Source organism: Podarcis melisellensis, assembly GCF_964234715.1.
Source record: "Podarcis melisellensis genome assembly, chromosome: 10".
In the NCBI taxonomy this organism is placed as follows: Eukaryota; Metazoa; Chordata; class Lepidosauria; order Squamata; family Lacertidae; genus Podarcis; species Podarcis melisellensis.
The window spans coordinates 27706736-27723278 of record NC_138542.1 but is presented as its reverse complement, the minus strand read 5'-3'; the positions used below and the strand labels follow the sequence as shown (position 1 = coordinate 27723278).

Here is a 16543-nt window from a genome sequence, read left to right as displayed (position 1 = left end):
CTGATGGGAATACCGGGGGAGCTTGAGTTGGTTCGCATCGGCAGGGCTCCCCCTACCGGTGGTTTACCCTTACTGGACTTCCTGCACATGGGCAGGAGTCAGATATAGTTGGGTCCATTCAATGCCTAAGCCAATACCGCTCACATTCTGTAATTCAATAAAGTTGTGGCCAAAATTTGCCCAATAACATAAATCTAATATCTGTGTCCTTGTGTGAGTTATTTCCAATGAGGTGGTGGCTGCGGGGTCTCGACACGCAAATACAGAAATGGCCATGTGGCCCAAGAAAGACAATGAATGGATATACGTAAGCTTCAATCCTAGAAGGTTCAAATTAGTTGGAATTGTGCTGCTGAATTCAGAAGGAACTGAATAGCCTACTTCAGTTGTTTAGCGTTTCTAAGCATCATTTTTACTTACTTTTAGGCCACGACTTTTGCTCTGAAGGACACAAGTGCTTGGAGAATTCTTTCTGCAGGAACCTTGAAGACAGGGCTGTCTGTAGCTGCCGAGACGGATTCCGAGCTCTTCGAGAGGACAATGCATACTGTGAAGGTAATTCTTTGTAAATAAATCTGTTTCAGGTATAATAATTAGTGTGGATTACTGCAAAAAGTATGTATTAATTCACAAGTTGTCAAAGTGATGGGCTCATTAAATTCAGGGGATTTAATTTAAAGCATATTAATCAGCTGAAGTAATTATCTCTCCAATTAAGGTTCTCCCTTTCCTAAAAATAATAATAATCTGATCTGTGTCAAAGTAATATGTTAATACAACTGAATTCTTGATTTGGAAATTAATATATTACTACAGTATGTGCTTTTTCCCATTCACATCTCACTCAGATAAGCTAAAATTCAAATATCGTGTCGTTTTAATACACCTCCTGAGTTGTTACACCTCTTAATTAATCCGCAGGTATATTTATGTTACCTTAAAAGTTGTATAAAGTAAGCAGCAGGAGATAGATTTAAATATCTTGTGGTAAGCATCATTTTAATAACAAACATCCCATCTAAAAGATGTAGCATTGTTTCCATAAAGGTGGGGGGGGAGATGGCGGTTCTCATTGGCCAACTATAGGCTGATATGCTATAAAGCAAATTTTTGCTTTTACGTTTTTTTCAAAGTTTCAGGCCAGTTTGTGATCAAGGCCAGATGACGCACATTCTAAGGCATTCCAGTTATTGCCTGATGCCTTCTGATGGAATGAGTTCAGCTGTGAGTCAGCAAGTACTGAATATCGTGGTTGTGTAGGTGCTTGTACGAACCACCTCTCACATACTTGGCTATCATATGGAGAAACATTATTGCTATGTTTGGCCACCTGAATAGTCTGAAATAGAAAAATGCCAAGGCATTGCAGTTATGAGAGATATCCATTATCTTCCTTTCCCACCACCATTTCCTCCTGGCAGGGCATGCTGAAGTAGAACAGCATGTAACTAAATATTTCCTTCTCCATTAATTACAAGTCTGTAAGCAATTACTTTGTCAGGTGAAGCTGGAAAATAATTGCATTTGAAAGCTTTATTTGCAAGATCTGTATTAAAATGTAGCTAAGCATGAACAAAATAATTGGTTTTACTTTTCAGGACAAATAAAATAATTATTGGCTTTTATCGTTGCAATCCTGGAATAGGTTGGGTTATTTTGTGGCAGTTGCAGAAAACCTTTGCCCCCCCCCCATGTTGTTGAACACCCTTAATCCGTGGTCATTGGCCATGTTTGTTGGCACTGATGGAAGCTGCTGTTCTGCAACATCTGGATCTGCAACATCTGTTCTGCAACATCTGGATACCCAGAGGCTGCAGTTGTAGTCACTGTCAAAATGCTTTCTGCACTGTAAAGCTGAAGTTCACTTCTGAGTAGAGATACATAGGGCTGCACTGTTTGTGGTCTATATTATGCAGTTATAATTGTTTGTGGCTGTTGAGATAGTTAATAATAATAGAAGGAATGTGCTTGATGCCAGCCATGAAGGCAAATGGTAAACCTATTTTTCCACTAATGAAGCATTTTCTAAAGATGCTGTGTTTGAGAGATGAGAGGTAAATCAAACATTCCAATGAAAACACTGGCAAGACTTGTATCACCTGTAGAGTTGATAATTTATTTATGGTTTTGAAATTCTTGTTGGCGTTTTTAAAAGGATTGCATCACGAAATCTCAAAAAATCAGCACATGATCCTAAGGATATTTGCATAGGAGCATGTCTTATTTATTTATTTAAGTTGGAATTTCTCCCAGTAAATCTGGATGATTTGAAGTTGGTATAATAAGTTATATTTAGTACCCTAACTTTCCTTAGCTCTAGTTTCTGAATAGAATGGACAAATTGGGCAATTTTGGTTTCCCCCAGTTCCTTATAATTTCAGTGTATATTGTCACATTGCTTTCTGTTCAGTATTTTCTGTTCATTATTTTAATGTACATTTCTGCTAATACACATTTCAATATGCAGTCTTACGTATTATATATATTACATATTATAAACATTTTTGCAAGCCATTTCTCCTAATAGTGTGCATTGTTCTATGTTATTTTCACTAATTATCCATTTTTGTGGAAACTTTCCCCTGACCTATGTACTTTTGTACAATTTCTTTGGCTGGGGTATTTCGTTTCAAAAATTGGAGAACTGTGAATGTCAAAGGATAGCTATGTTTCTGATCAATTAAATATAAATTGAACCAAATTTCTACTGCATCCCTACTTCTGATTACCTTGTTGAGAGCTCCTTGTTATTAAATGCCCACTTCTGTTTTTCTTGCTGTTAGCTGTCATATCTTCTAAGGCAACATCTGTATTCACCTGCCTCCTTGGCTAATTAGGTGCTGTGAATAAATTTGCCCCTTCCATTTTTTAACAGCTACTTGTAATCTGGCACAATCTCTTGCTTTCTCATACTACAGATCATAAGAAGGTGAATCTAAATCCCATTACGTACAATGCCATCAAGCAATTGTTAATTTGTACAAAGGGGGAAAAAACATTTTCAGAACTGTTGCTATAGTAGCTTGTTTTAGATATTCACAATGTTATGTCTTAATTAAAAATAAAATAGATAGAAACTCCACTGCATGGGAATTGAGCCATTAATTTCAGTAGGCATCAGGTGCACCAACTCTAGGGCGCCGAGGTGTCACCCCGGAAGGCAATCTCTATGCTGTTTGAAACCCCATTTGTTCTATGTATGTCCTGACAAATTTGTCCTTTATAATGGGAGGTGATTGTTTTACTGATGTCTTTTTAAAGGTTTATGGTGATTCTGAGTACATATTTCTGACAGAATAAACATCATTTTCAGCTGACTGCTGTGCAGAGTTATCTTTTAAAATTTAATGAGGACATTCAACCGGTGGTAAATTTCTACCCATATCTCCCAAAATTAGGTCAGGTTTTATTTACTAGCTGAAATAAATAGATGGCTGGATTTTATTTTATTTTAAAGGCTGGGTGGGGAATTGTACTACTTCACAAAATGCATTTCTAAGGAGCTCACACTCAATATTAGTTTGTGATTCCTGATTGATTTAAAGATTCTTGCATCTTGATACGGTTGGTGATGCCAGGGGTTCTAATAGATGCCTGCACAGTCTGAAAGCTGGTGCACAGTTTGCTACAGCAGAGTTCAGTTTCCAAAATCCCAGCCCTGTGTTCCTATTCTACACCTAGTTGAGAGGGGAGCAGCCTCCTGGGACATAGACACAGTTCAAAATAACCATGGCTGTCTCACTGAGCATGTATTTCTTCAAAGCTTGGCATTTTGGAAAGGTCAGCTGCTGAAGATATGAAGCAAGAAGTGGCAAGATATGTATCAGTTTACAGTGGTACCTCTGGTTATGTATTTAATTTGTTCCGGAGGTCCGTTCTTAACCTGAAACTGTTCTTAACCTGAAGCACCACTTTAGCTAATGGGGCCTCCTGCTGCTGCCACGCCGCCAGAGCGTGATTTCTGTTCTTATCCTGAAGCAAAGTTCTTAACCTGAAGCAATATTTCTGGGTTAGCAAAGTCTGTAACCTGAAGTGTATGTAACCTGAAGCGTATGTAACCCGAGGTACCACTGTACGCTTATATTGAGGTATCTTCAAGTGATCAGAGACAGTCCCAGAGAACAATAACCATTAGTGCCCTGTGTGTTGCAGCCACTAGAACAGAAAGGATGCTTGATATCATGTGAATGGATGAAATCACTCAGCAAGCAGGTTTTCTTTTGCTGCTTTGTACTTTCCTCGTTGAATGCTTTTATCTAGCCAGTATGTGTCCTTGAACTGTGATAATGTATCTTGCTTGCCAAGATGGAGTATGGAGGTGTGTGTGTGTGTGTGTGTTTGTAGCTATCAGGGACAAAGGACAGGAGCAGATCAGTAATAACTCACATGACAGCACAACTCTTTATTCAAAGAAGCAAAGAGCTCAAGAGGTCAGGCCTAGTGGGCATAGCAACTCTTCCTGATATGTCTTGCCCCAATGAGGCAGTTGTGAGGACTGAAGGTCCCTGCCTTCCCACAGGGAAGGCCTAAGCCGCCTCATCTTCCTCTGGGTTCTCCCAAGGCAATCTGTGATTCTGTTGATGCATCTGTCTCTGCTCCACCCTCTTCATACCTCTTCTGGTCCTGGGAGACCATGTGACCCCTAGAAGGTTGCCCATCCCGGAATGTGCCACTTAGGCAGAATAAGGTTCCAACCCCTGGCATAAGAGCCTCAGACAGGAGACCCTTGTAAGAGTAGAACACAACAAAAGTCCACAGTGAGTATGTATGGGGGTGGGGGGTGGACAACCACTATTTACACATGAAATTTAATGGATCTTGCCTTAATGAATACTCTTCATTATGAAGTATGAAGTAGTGTTAGAAGACCATCTTTGATGCTTTAGTTTTTATCTTCTAATTGAAACTATACAATAGTTTCAACATGTAAATATGTGCTTAATTTTCATTTCTGTTTCCTCCAGATTAATCAACTGGTGCTTTGCTTGATTAATCTGCCAATTAAACTTTTTAAAGTCTACCAATCTAATGTGTGTGCACAGACACCTATATGTAAATGACACTAAAACAGCAATAAATATAAATATAGTTTTATTAAATGTCATTGTTATCACTGTTAGTAGTAGCTGAAAGCATTTAGATGTGTTTTCCTCCCTTATATTCATGATTATAAAACAATTTTTTTAAGCTTTTGCGAAAGGTAAAGCTGGCTGCATCTATGAATCAATGCATCACAACTGGTGATTTGAGTTGTTGCAGCCTGATCCTATGAGTAATGTAAAAGGCAGAGGCAAGCGCTCCAGTGTGCAAGCTGCTTTCTAGTCTGTGTAAACAAAAGGAAACCCCAGCAGTACTTGCTCAATTGGCCTCATTGCTCTGTCCACAGATGCTGATGAATGTGCTGAAGGAAGGCATTACTGTCGGGAAAATACCATGTGTGTAAACACACCAGGATCATTCATGTGCATCTGCAAAACAGGTTACATCAGGATTGATGATTACTCATGTACAGGTAAGAGACAGCAGTTAGTCAGTGAAAAGTCTCCATATTTCCAATGTTTTGAAAACGCTGCTTTGCTTATGGATAACAGCACTTTTAATTCCTGAATGGGAAGCGGTGGAATGGAGTGGTGTCATAGCCGTCATATCACAAATCCTGCCGTTTGGCCTGGCCACATCAGAAGGTGGGAACTCTTTCGTCTTCTTGTTTTGCTGCGACACCCCAAGGCTGGCACAGCTGAAAAGCCCAAATGGCTTTAGATCCAACAGATTCAAAGTCACCAGTGCTTGCCTTGCCCCAAGACACCATTTTTTGAGGAGAACAGCCGGTAGCCAGGGGTGTACCTTGGGGTTGGCTAGGTTGGGCCCTGCCCAGGGGAATGCAAAAATTGTGCCTCTTAGCTCTGGCTCAGAGTGGCTATGAGCCCATCTGCCTGTTTGTGTGCTTCTCAAGCTCTTTCCTCCACTGCTCTGGGTGGCTGGGGCAATACATGTAGGCTCCTCTGACAAGGGAGCAAGGGACAGAGGATGCCAGTGCAGCTCCTTGTGAAGGGTGCAAGGGAGTCTAGGTAGGTTGGTGGTAGCTTCCTGCCTTGTTGGGTGCAGTAGAGTCCTCTACAGAGTGCAGCTTAGTGGAGGGTCAGTTCCAGTTTATCCTAACCCCATTTAGTGGGGGTTAGGACTGCACTGGAAAGGAAGCAAGTGAGTTAGTTAATTTAAAAAGTTTCCTAAGTGACAGCTACCGTGAATCTAGCCCCAAATCAATTTGGCGGCAGGGCGAATGTTTAATTAGGTTTTTAATTGGGAGGGGGGAGCCAGAAGGAAACACAGCATCTCATTCCTCTTCCCCTGTCCACACTGGAAGTAAGAGGGGTCAATGCTGCTGTGTGCTGCCTCCCCAGTGCATTCTCTGTGGAAACATGATGGCAATGCAGATTCCTGCAACCAGCATGATTGAGTTGTCCATTCCCCAACTGGTGAGCAGATGATTCAATCCTGCTTAGGGTCTGCTTTCCCTGTGAGAGAATACACAGAATCTGTCTTCCTCTCCTTTTTCTAACTGATGGCTCTCCTTCTGACAGCCCCAGGTTTCTCCAGGCAGTCTGATGTGGGGTGATCCAAGGCTGTTCCCACCTAACCCCGGTGAAGCCTGGATCCCACCCTCCCTGTTTAGTATGGGATGTAACAAATCCAGTGCACAGCCCTAGAATATGCGCATATTATAGCCTTATCTGGGTTATACCAGATTGTATATCATGCATGTGTGATGATTTCATACCAACATTCCGAGTCCTTTATAGGTCTGCCCTGAGAGGCACAGTGGTGTTCCATATAGACTGCAGTTGTGCAGATCATGAGATCAATTAGTAAATTATTTGCATACTTGCTTTTAATTGCATAGATATATGTTTCTGTGATATCACAATTATATGTTGCTTGATCTGTGGAAAGCTAATAATATATATAACTCATTTACTGGTTTCACAAACCATCAATAAATTGAACCCTATACTTGTTTCCTTTAAACTGCCTAGAAGCAATTATAAGCTGAATTGAATAAGTGACTTGAAATGAAAATAATACAACACTTGAAATGTTAGTTTGTTGGAACTCATTAGAAGTTCCTTAACTCAAACTGAAATATAAATTTGGTTACGAACTGCAAGTTATTTTCATATAAACTATAAATCTTGGTAACACAACAATAAAATTGTTATGGCTGTGAAGAGATTAAATTATAAGAGAAGTTTTTAAGCAGCTATTATGCTGCAATTTGCTTAATGACGACTGAGAGCATTTACAAATACAACCACGATCCGTGTTTACAATGATTACTGAAAAGGAAGAGCAGTTCCATTTGAGAGTGCCGAATGCCTTTGACCTTATGTTTTGCAGAATGCATCAAAGTGGCATTTGCAAAAATGTTACATAAATATACTTCTTCCTCATCAACATATTAAAGTGAATGATGTCAAACCAGATGCACAGTTCTTCATAGTTGAGAACAGGAACAGTTGCAGAGGTGGCCTTTTAGCTTGGTCTCAAGCTTGTTGCTATGCTACAGAAAAGCTGCAAAAGTCAGCATGCTATACTTGTGAAATCCTGAACATAGAATCTTTGTTAAATCTAGTAGCATTGTTAATGGAAAGCAAAGAGGGTGGTTTTTCATACTTCCATTTTTTTTTTTATGAAACCCAATCCTTTTATTTTTTTAAAAAAACCAATGTTTCCTAATTTCATTTTTTCTTCCGAAGCCCAAATGCAGCTGGGAGCAGCTGTTTATAGCATCCAATTATAACGGGACCTGTTTCTTTCTTTGTCTTGTTAACACACCTGCTCTCTTTGCCCCTATTCCTATTAATCAAGCTGTTCTGGAACCCAGATGCCGTCTTGTTCACTGCCACAGCCAGCTTTAATGCAAGTTTAGGTCTCTAAGGGCTTCTGTCTGGTACTTGCCAAATGAAGGAACACCCTATAAATCTGCACACAATAGGGAAGGTGAGAGCTGTAGAAACCAGCTGTCCCCCAGTGAGACAAATAATAAATAATTATAAGTGGGAGAGTAGAGCTTTGAGCAAAGCAGACAATTTTTTAAAAAGCAGATTTTCCATGTGGGCACTTGCATAAATTGTGGAGAACAGGAAGGAAAAGGGCAAGAATAATACGCTTTGGCCAGTGCAATGATACAATTTTAAGATACAGGACTGAGACATTGTTTAGATTAGTAACTGTTGAATGGATTCTTTAAAAATGGTATTGTTGACCTGCAAGGGAGTAATAATTCCTCACAATTTACATATGTGTGTATGTTTGTGTGGAGAGAGAGCCTTTAGCACAAACTGCTGAACTTATGGTTGGTGTTTTTGAATGAGTACTTTTACTCAGCAGCCACCCGGATTCTTAAAATTAGTTTGTTTTGCATGGGAGCCCCTTGGTTGTGGGGCTGCATACAAAAGTATGATAAGTTCTTCAGTTCTTTGGTTAAGATATTGTTACACAGACTGCTTTCATTTGTTAGAAGTGGGATTTTTATTTTTATTTTTTTGTCCTTTAGAATAAAATTGCAAAGTGACCCTTCAAACTCATACTGAGTGTGTTTGCGCATACAGTTAATGTTAAACAATGCAGCGTTTAAACAATATGGCCTCATTACCTCTGACATCTCTTAATGTCTGTTTTAAATGCCAACAAAGATCACTAGTTGCCTGGTAATTTATTCTGAGTTTCTGACAAATGTGCTCATCTGACACTTCAAATGCTACTTCACATTCTGCTGCTATAAAACCCCTTACTAATTTCATTATGGTTTCATGTTCATTTAAAAATGGTGTGTGTGTGTCATCTCAAGCATTGTAATCCAATGATCATGATGGTGACACATTCCTGTTAATCAGCAGCAGCCCATTTGTGTGTCCCTACTGTTTACAAGTAAGGCAGGATAGTGGCAAGACTGGGACTACATATCCACACTAGTGGAGCTGCTGAAGTTTGTACTTCCTAGCTGTCACAACAGATGGGCTTTTGGACATGTATGCAAGAAAAACAAGTCACTGTGATCTACTTAAGCTGTAGTATGCTCCAAAGTTTCCCTCAGATACCTGTACCCTTTTGTGTAGAAATGTGTCATAACACATAAAACGTGAAATCTGACACTATCATCAGAAAATAGGAAGGTATAATGGAGGTCCATCTGGACTGAGATGAGAGATAGCACAAAGTTGGAATAGATATTGCTCTGGGGCTGCTGTCTAAGGCTGTGAAGGCAGGAGAAACCCAGTGGAGCTGTAGGCAGATAAAATCTGTGGCCATTTGTTTACTTACTATACTTTACATCCTGCCTTTCCTCTGGGGAGCTCAAGGTGGAGTACAGGGTTTGAATACCCAGCCTTTTATCCTTACATCCCTATATGCAAGCTGGAGGAAATCAGTAACTACATACCCCTCAACCATCCCACTTTGAGTGGGACATCCTGGAATGTCCTGGGTGGTTTTTTTGGTCCAGTGCTCTGGCACGAATCAGCTGGTTTGCACCAGAGCAGGGACATGGGTGGCGCTGTGGGTTAAACCACAGAGCCTAGAACTTGTCGATCAGAAGGTCGGCGGTTCGAATCCCTGCAACGGGGTGAGCTCCTGTTGCTTGGTCCCTCCTCCTGCCAACCTAGCAGTTTGAAAGCACATCAAAATGCAAGTAGATAAATAGGTACCACTCTGGCGGGAAGGTAAACAGCATTTCCATGCACTGCTCTGGTTTGCCAGAAGTGGCTTAGTCATGCTGGCCACATGACCTGGAAGCTGTACGCCAGCTCCCTCGGCCAATAAAGCGAGATGAGCATCACAACCCCAGAGTCGGTCACGACTCGACCTAATGGTCAGGGGTCCCTTTACCTTTTACTGGACCAAAAGACACTTGTTTTTGGTCTTACGCTCTGGCACAAATCAGCTGGCTCCACGAGAGCTCAGGACCAAAAAATTATGAGTGTCTCAATTGATCAAACGGATGTTGGAAGGTATGTGACTGGCCAAAAGTCATCCAGCAAACTTCATGGCTGAGGGGGGAATTTGAACCCTGGCCTCTCAAGTCCTAGTTAAAAACTGTAACCCCCACAACACACTGGCTCTCTGAGGATAAATTTGTTTAGAATATTTTTTGTTCATGTGTGGATTCAGTATAAAGTACTTTGAACATACGTACATTCTAGATTTTGTTAGATTCCAACTCACATCAGTCTTAGTCAGCATAGCCAATAATCAGGAATGATGGGAGTTGTAGTCCAACAATATCTGAAGGCCAGAGATTCTCAATTCCTGGTATAAATATATAGAATTTTGTCTGAATTCAATAGCACTAAGCTAAGAAAGCATGATGAGACAATAAACAATGGTTTGACCTCAACGGAGAGATCATATTTAAACAGGATTTTTTCTTATACATAAACATTTGTTTAGCTAATTTTTTTTTGTCTTTACCATTCATTCACATGTAAAGTCTTTGTATTGTTTGTGTTCATAACCCCAATGACATGTCAGATGATAATAGATGATAGCTAATTAGCTTGCAAATTGATGTTAAAATGATAGGTATTTGTTTGTTTAAAAAGCAGTGAATTTACACGGCTTTCATCAGTATTGGTCTTTAATTAATGGGATTTCAGGAAATCAGTATCCGCATAACGATATTACAAGCACGTTGAGGTTAGGATTGCACTGACAAGATAAGAAGCAGAGTCTCATAAAGTGATCACCAGGGGAAAATATATTGTCAGTAACAGTAATTACAGCAGGTAATTGTGTCATTTGCTCTGTTTCAGTCCACTGAGCAATGAACCTACCAGCTGCAACATGCTTTTCCCCCTTTGATCTTCAGGGTTTTAGAAAATCTCACACAGCTTAGTAATGAAGATAAATGCTAAGAACATCTGACATTGTATAGATAGGTAGATCTCAAATTAATTGGATTGATTCCTTGGAAAAATGACTTTCCTCTTAGATACATATTTTTATTCATGCTTTTCATCGCTTAATCAATGTGTATGTTTATTAATAAAATATTGCTTATTGTTTTGGCCAGTGATTTTGTTAAAATGTCATATTAAATAATACCTGGACTGAGAAGAATTAATTTCAGGAAAATTAATTTGGGATCTGATTTAGCCAGTTACATACATATTTATTTAATTACTTATATCTACCTACATATTAAAAACATTGGGATAGCGTAGGATTTAGGGGCCTACTGGCTTTCTGGAAAATTGATTGCAGATATCCATGGCTCATCAGGTCTTCATAGTATCAAAAGGTCTTGCTACAGGTTGCTAGTGAGGCCTACACAATAATTAATGGAGACTTGCACAATATTCTGGGAATGGAAACTAAAGCTTATTAACAGATGTCGAAGATTACACCCAAACTCTTAACGGACAGTGCTGGCACTAATTGCCCCCCCCCCCGCAAGAGATGGGAGTTGCCCCCCCAATCCCATATCTCTGTCTTCGAAGGACTTAACTTCAACCAGCTCCCACGTAACCATCTGGCCACAGCTTCCAAACATCTGATCAGTGTGTCTGGGGCCGAGTCAGGATGGCCGTCCATCAACAGATAGAATTGGGTGTCATCAGCATACTGATGGCAGCCCAACCCAAAACTCCAGAGAAGCTGGGCAAGGGGGCACATAAAGATGTTGAAAAGCATTGGGGAGAGTATCGCACCCTGCGGCACTCTACACATCAAGGAGTGGCGCGACGACAGTCCCCCCCCCCAAGTGCCACCCTCTGTGCCCTGAAATTTATCTGAGAGATAGTCAGTAAACCTGATTTAGAAATAATTTGTGGAAATAGCTTGCTTGCTATTAATGAACATATATGCAAATCCAAACCTGCAAATTATTGCAAATGTCTTGCAGTTTTATTTCTTTGAAGTGTTGTTATAAAAGTGTAATTCAATGACCACCAAAGCCAGTATTGCTTTGCCAAAGTCAATGTAATGGACACTGAATCAATTTGTAAAAAACTTTAAATCCTAAAATACCGATTCTCCAAAGCAATGCAAACCTAAAATGAAAAACACACTTAATGCTGCTGATGTTTTTGATTTATGCTCTTTTAAAACATCTATGAAGGTAACAGAAAGTGCATGGCATAATATCTGCGAAATCAAATTAATTCTGGTTTTATTCTTACTTCTTGCTTGAATAGCCAGTGGTTGGTTTTAGGGGTGATTTTTTTTCTGATTCGTCACCTAAGCCATGCACAGCATTCTGTCTGCTCCCTTGGAAGAAAAATGGAATGTAAAAATAATCAATGAAGAAGAGCAAATATATCATTTTGTGTATTTAGGCCTTGGTTACAGATGAGTATGAGTTCCTTAAAGCAGTTCTTCTCAAGCAAAATATTGATCTGCACATATGTTTATGGAAAACTGAAAAGGAATGATACCAATCCTCGACTTTCAAAGGAGTACTTGCCAAAGGTTCCCACTGTTATACTCTGCAGCTTGTTCCTCTATTAACAATGTAATTGATACAGTTACTGGACTGACAATAATTCTGAGACTAAGGAATTAGATAAATGTGAAAAATAAATATTCTCACACTTCCGCCTTCCTTTTTGAATAAAATTAGATTCATTTTATAAAAATGCCAGAATGTTGCATTACTTTAGGTTCAACGTCTTTATTGCAATAAAGACCTCCCCGTTTGTGGAATGTTCTCTCCAGGGAGGTTCGCCTGGCGCCTTCATTATACACCTTTAGGAAACAGGCAGAAATGTTCCTCTTTAGCCAGGCCTTTGGCTGATTGACATCCAATGCCCTGTGTTGGGGAGAGTGGGGTTTATTGTGTTGTTTTTGTTTTTGTTTTTATTATGTATTTTGTGTTTTTATATTATGATTTTTTGTTGTAACCGCCCTGAGACTTGCAGGTATAGGGCTGTATACAAATTTAATAAATAAAAATAAAACATTTCATGTGCGTGTTAATATAAACTATGGAATGCAGGCCCACAAGCTGTAGTGCACTTATTTGTTTTTGAAAATTTAATTGTTTTAAACCGTTTTTAATATTAACATGGTGTTTTAATTGTTGTAACCTGTCCTAGGACCTTAGAGTAAGGGCAGGCAATAAATTGTAATAATAACAATTGCAGCAGCAGCAACAACAGCTGCTAACTTGGATGGCTTTAAAACAGGGGTCAGCAAACTTTTTCAGCAGGGGGCCTGTCCACTGTCCCTCAGACCTTGTGGTGGGGCCGGACTATATTTTGGAAAAAAAGGGAACAAATTCCTATGCCCCACAAATAACCCAGAGATGCATTTTAAATAAAAGGACACATTCTACTCATGTAAAAACACCAAGCAGGCCCCACAAATAACCCAGAGATGCATTTTAAATAAAAGGACACATTCTACTCATGTAAAAACACCAGGCAGGCCCCACAAATAACCCTGAGATACATTTTAAATAAAAGGACACATTCTACTCATGTAAAAACACTCTGATTCCTGGACCATCCACGGGCTGGATTGAGAAAGCAATTGGACTGGATTCGGCCCCCGGGCCTTAGTTTGCCTATCCATGCTTTAAAAGATTAGGCCAATTTACAGTGTTTAGGGCTATGAATGCCTTCTGGCCCTGCTGACTATGTTGTATCTCCACTGTTGGAGGCAGTATGCCTCTGAAGAGCAATTACTGGGAACCACAAGTGGTGAAAGTGCTGTTGCACTCAGGTCTAGCTAGCAAGCCTCCCATTGGCATCTGGTTATCCACTGTGAGAACAAGATGTTGGACTATAAATGACCTTTGCTTTGATCCAGTAGTGTGGTTCTTAAGTTCACAGTCACAGGCAAGGTTTATAGACGCTGAGCAACAGGGAGTTAGCTTGTAAAGGTAACCTTTGCACCTGTCAAAAATAGTGGCTGGTTATCTGACCCCAAGGTGAACTCCCCTTTCCACATCTGATTGCCCCTGGGTTCCTTTTGAATTCACCAAAATATGCTTTTGAAATTGAGATACAGTCCTGTGTTCCTTAGAGAGGCAATAGCAAAGAGCCTCTTTACTGAGAGTTCCTGATTAGTTCTGAAAAAAGAAAGAAAATAAATGTGCTTTAGAGGCATAGGGAGGCTTGAAGCAGGAAAAGGGTTTACCTAAAGCAGTGGTGAGTAACCTCTGTCTCACAGGACAAATTTGGCCTGCCTGGCCTCCCCATTTGGCCTGCCATTTGTTGGCGAGATATGTTCAGGGGGTGCAAGATTGGATATCTGTATGCTAAGCTCTTGGTCCAGTAAATTTTAGGATCAGATCTTACCAATATATACAATCTTTGTTTGGAAATAATGTTCTTGGTCATCTGAACAGCTTTCTCAGAAGCGATGTGGAAAGCACATTAGGTGCATCATTCAAAGTGCATGCCGCGAAGCAAATGCAGAGTGCAGTTTGTATTAGACATTTAATGGAAACGCAACCACTTCATTAACTCTGCAGCGTTATTATGTGCTCTATATCATTATGTGATCCAAATAGGCTGTCAACAAGCATTACGTTTTAAGCAGCTTTAATTTAAATGTGATCTTTGCTTTAAATTTAGACAATGCCTTCAGGAATCCATATGATCACTCAGTGATAAAGCTAATTATTTCTTCATGTAAGCATTGAAATATACCTATATGTGGCAGAAATTTAAATCAGCCCTTTGCTTGTTGTCCGCATCCATCCCTGAATAAGCAATACCTTAAGTGTGACTCTGTTAGGAACGTGATATATTGTACTAATATACTAGTAAAAGCACCGTGCACCCAATAATTTTGGCCTGGAAAAACAATGTTGGCTATTTTTGTGGCAATAAAGCTATTGCATCTGACTGTCTACTCAACCTGAAATCTTTAAGAAAGCATCTTTCTCCTGAGAATTCCATTACAGCAGTATAGTAAAAAATGGATGGGCTCCCTTCCCAGAGCACTGCAGCATTAAAAAAAAAAGTGTGTCTTCTCTCTTTCCCCTCTCTGTTGCATTATTTAGCTGTTAGAGTGGTTGCTTCGATGGTGGTGTATATTTTGAGGAAAATTCCATTTTAAAAGCTGTGAATGCCTAACCCTTTTTATGCCAAGGCTGAGAATCACTGAAAAACATATTATTTCTTAGGAGCAAATAAACCATACTTGATCTTCTCAAAAGCTGTAGTTCATAGGAAACAATTTAGGTCCAAGTTCTATTTCTATGCATGTAACTAAAGGTCAAGCTAGATGTGTGCATTAGTTCCCAGCCCCTGTGTTTAGCCCAAATCAATAACAAGGAAGTAATGTTTTGTCCAGTTACGTTGGAAGAATTTCAGTTAGTTCAAGGATGTGGACAAGGTACATAGATAGCTGCAGGCAGACACTTGCATTCCCGACCCATCGCCCTGGTAAATTGTCCAGGCACATAGTACTGGAAGCTGGCCAAGTTATTTAGGCATCCAAGGCAGGGAATCACTTTGCCTAATGGTAGGGCCAGCTCTGTCTGCTTATCTAAAAAAAAGCTTTACCTGTTTAATTAATGCACATTTGGCAGTTAGATGCATGGCAGCAAGGAGAATGTAAAAGCTGGAAGTGAGTAGTTTTGATTGCTTCAAGACACAGTCCTATGCATTCTTACCAAGAAGAACATGGATAGGCTTTGGCCACTCCAGCATAATCCTGTGAATGCTGGCTTAGAAGGAAGCCCCTGCAATATTCAATGGCTGCTACTCCCAAGCAAGATGTCAGCCTCCCTCCCAGATAAATAAGTTTAGAATTGCAGCCCACTAGGAAGCAAGTGTAGGGGACACAGGTGGCGCTGTGGGTTAAAGCCTCAGCGCCTAGGACTTGCTGATCGAAAGGTCGGCGGTTCGAATCCCTGTGGCGGGGTGCGCTCCCGCTGCTCGGTCCCAGCGCCTGCCAACCTAGCAGTTCGAAAGCACCTCCGGGTGCAAGTAGATAAATAGGGACCGCTTACCAGCGGGAAGGTAAACGGCGTTTCCGTGTGCGGCTCTAGCTCGCCAGAGCAGCGATGTCACGCTGGCCACGTGACCCGGAAGTGTCTCCGGACAGCGCTGGCCCCTGGCCTCTTGAGTGAGATGGGCGCACAACCCCAGAGTCTGGCAAGACTGGCCCGTACGGGCAGGGGTACCTTTACCTTTACCTTTAGGAAGCAAGTGTAACTTAACTAAGTAGGACTTACTTATAAGTAAGCATATGCCAAATAGTTTTGCAATCTTCTCATTTATTGATAAGATCCCTCCTGTCCCTGTAAAATGCATCCTGTTTGTCCCAGACAACCATCAAGGCTTCTCGGGTTGTTATTTAAGCTAGTGAATGGTTGTTGGGGCATGGCAGCCCAGTGCTGAATGGAAGTCACCTTAAATCTCACACTATTTGCTCTCCTAAGCAAGTCATAAAGACAAAAACAAGTACAGTAAAAGGTAGGGGAGGAGAGTCATTAGTCTTTAATCCACCACATCTCATTTTCATTCAAGCCCCCCCCCCTCTTCTGAGGTTTGTAGCGGAGATGGAGGACAACATTTCAATGCAGAGTGAC

The 16543-nt window shown here is 40.5% G+C and overlaps 1 protein-coding gene across 2 annotated transcripts in view; it reads left to right on the top strand.

Moving 5' to 3' along the window:
* Window positions 1–16543, top strand: part of NELL2 (neural EGFL like 2) — a 106691-nt gene that overhangs the window by 55273 nt on the left and 34875 nt on the right. For both annotated transcript variants that reach the window (XM_081928963.1, XM_081928962.1), the window contains exons 12-13: window positions 427–555; window positions 5387–5512. In XM_081928963.1, the coding sequence (XP_081785089.1) occupies window positions 427–555; window positions 5387–5512 (255 nt within the window). The remainder of the gene's footprint in view (window positions 1–426; window positions 556–5386; window positions 5513–16543) is intronic.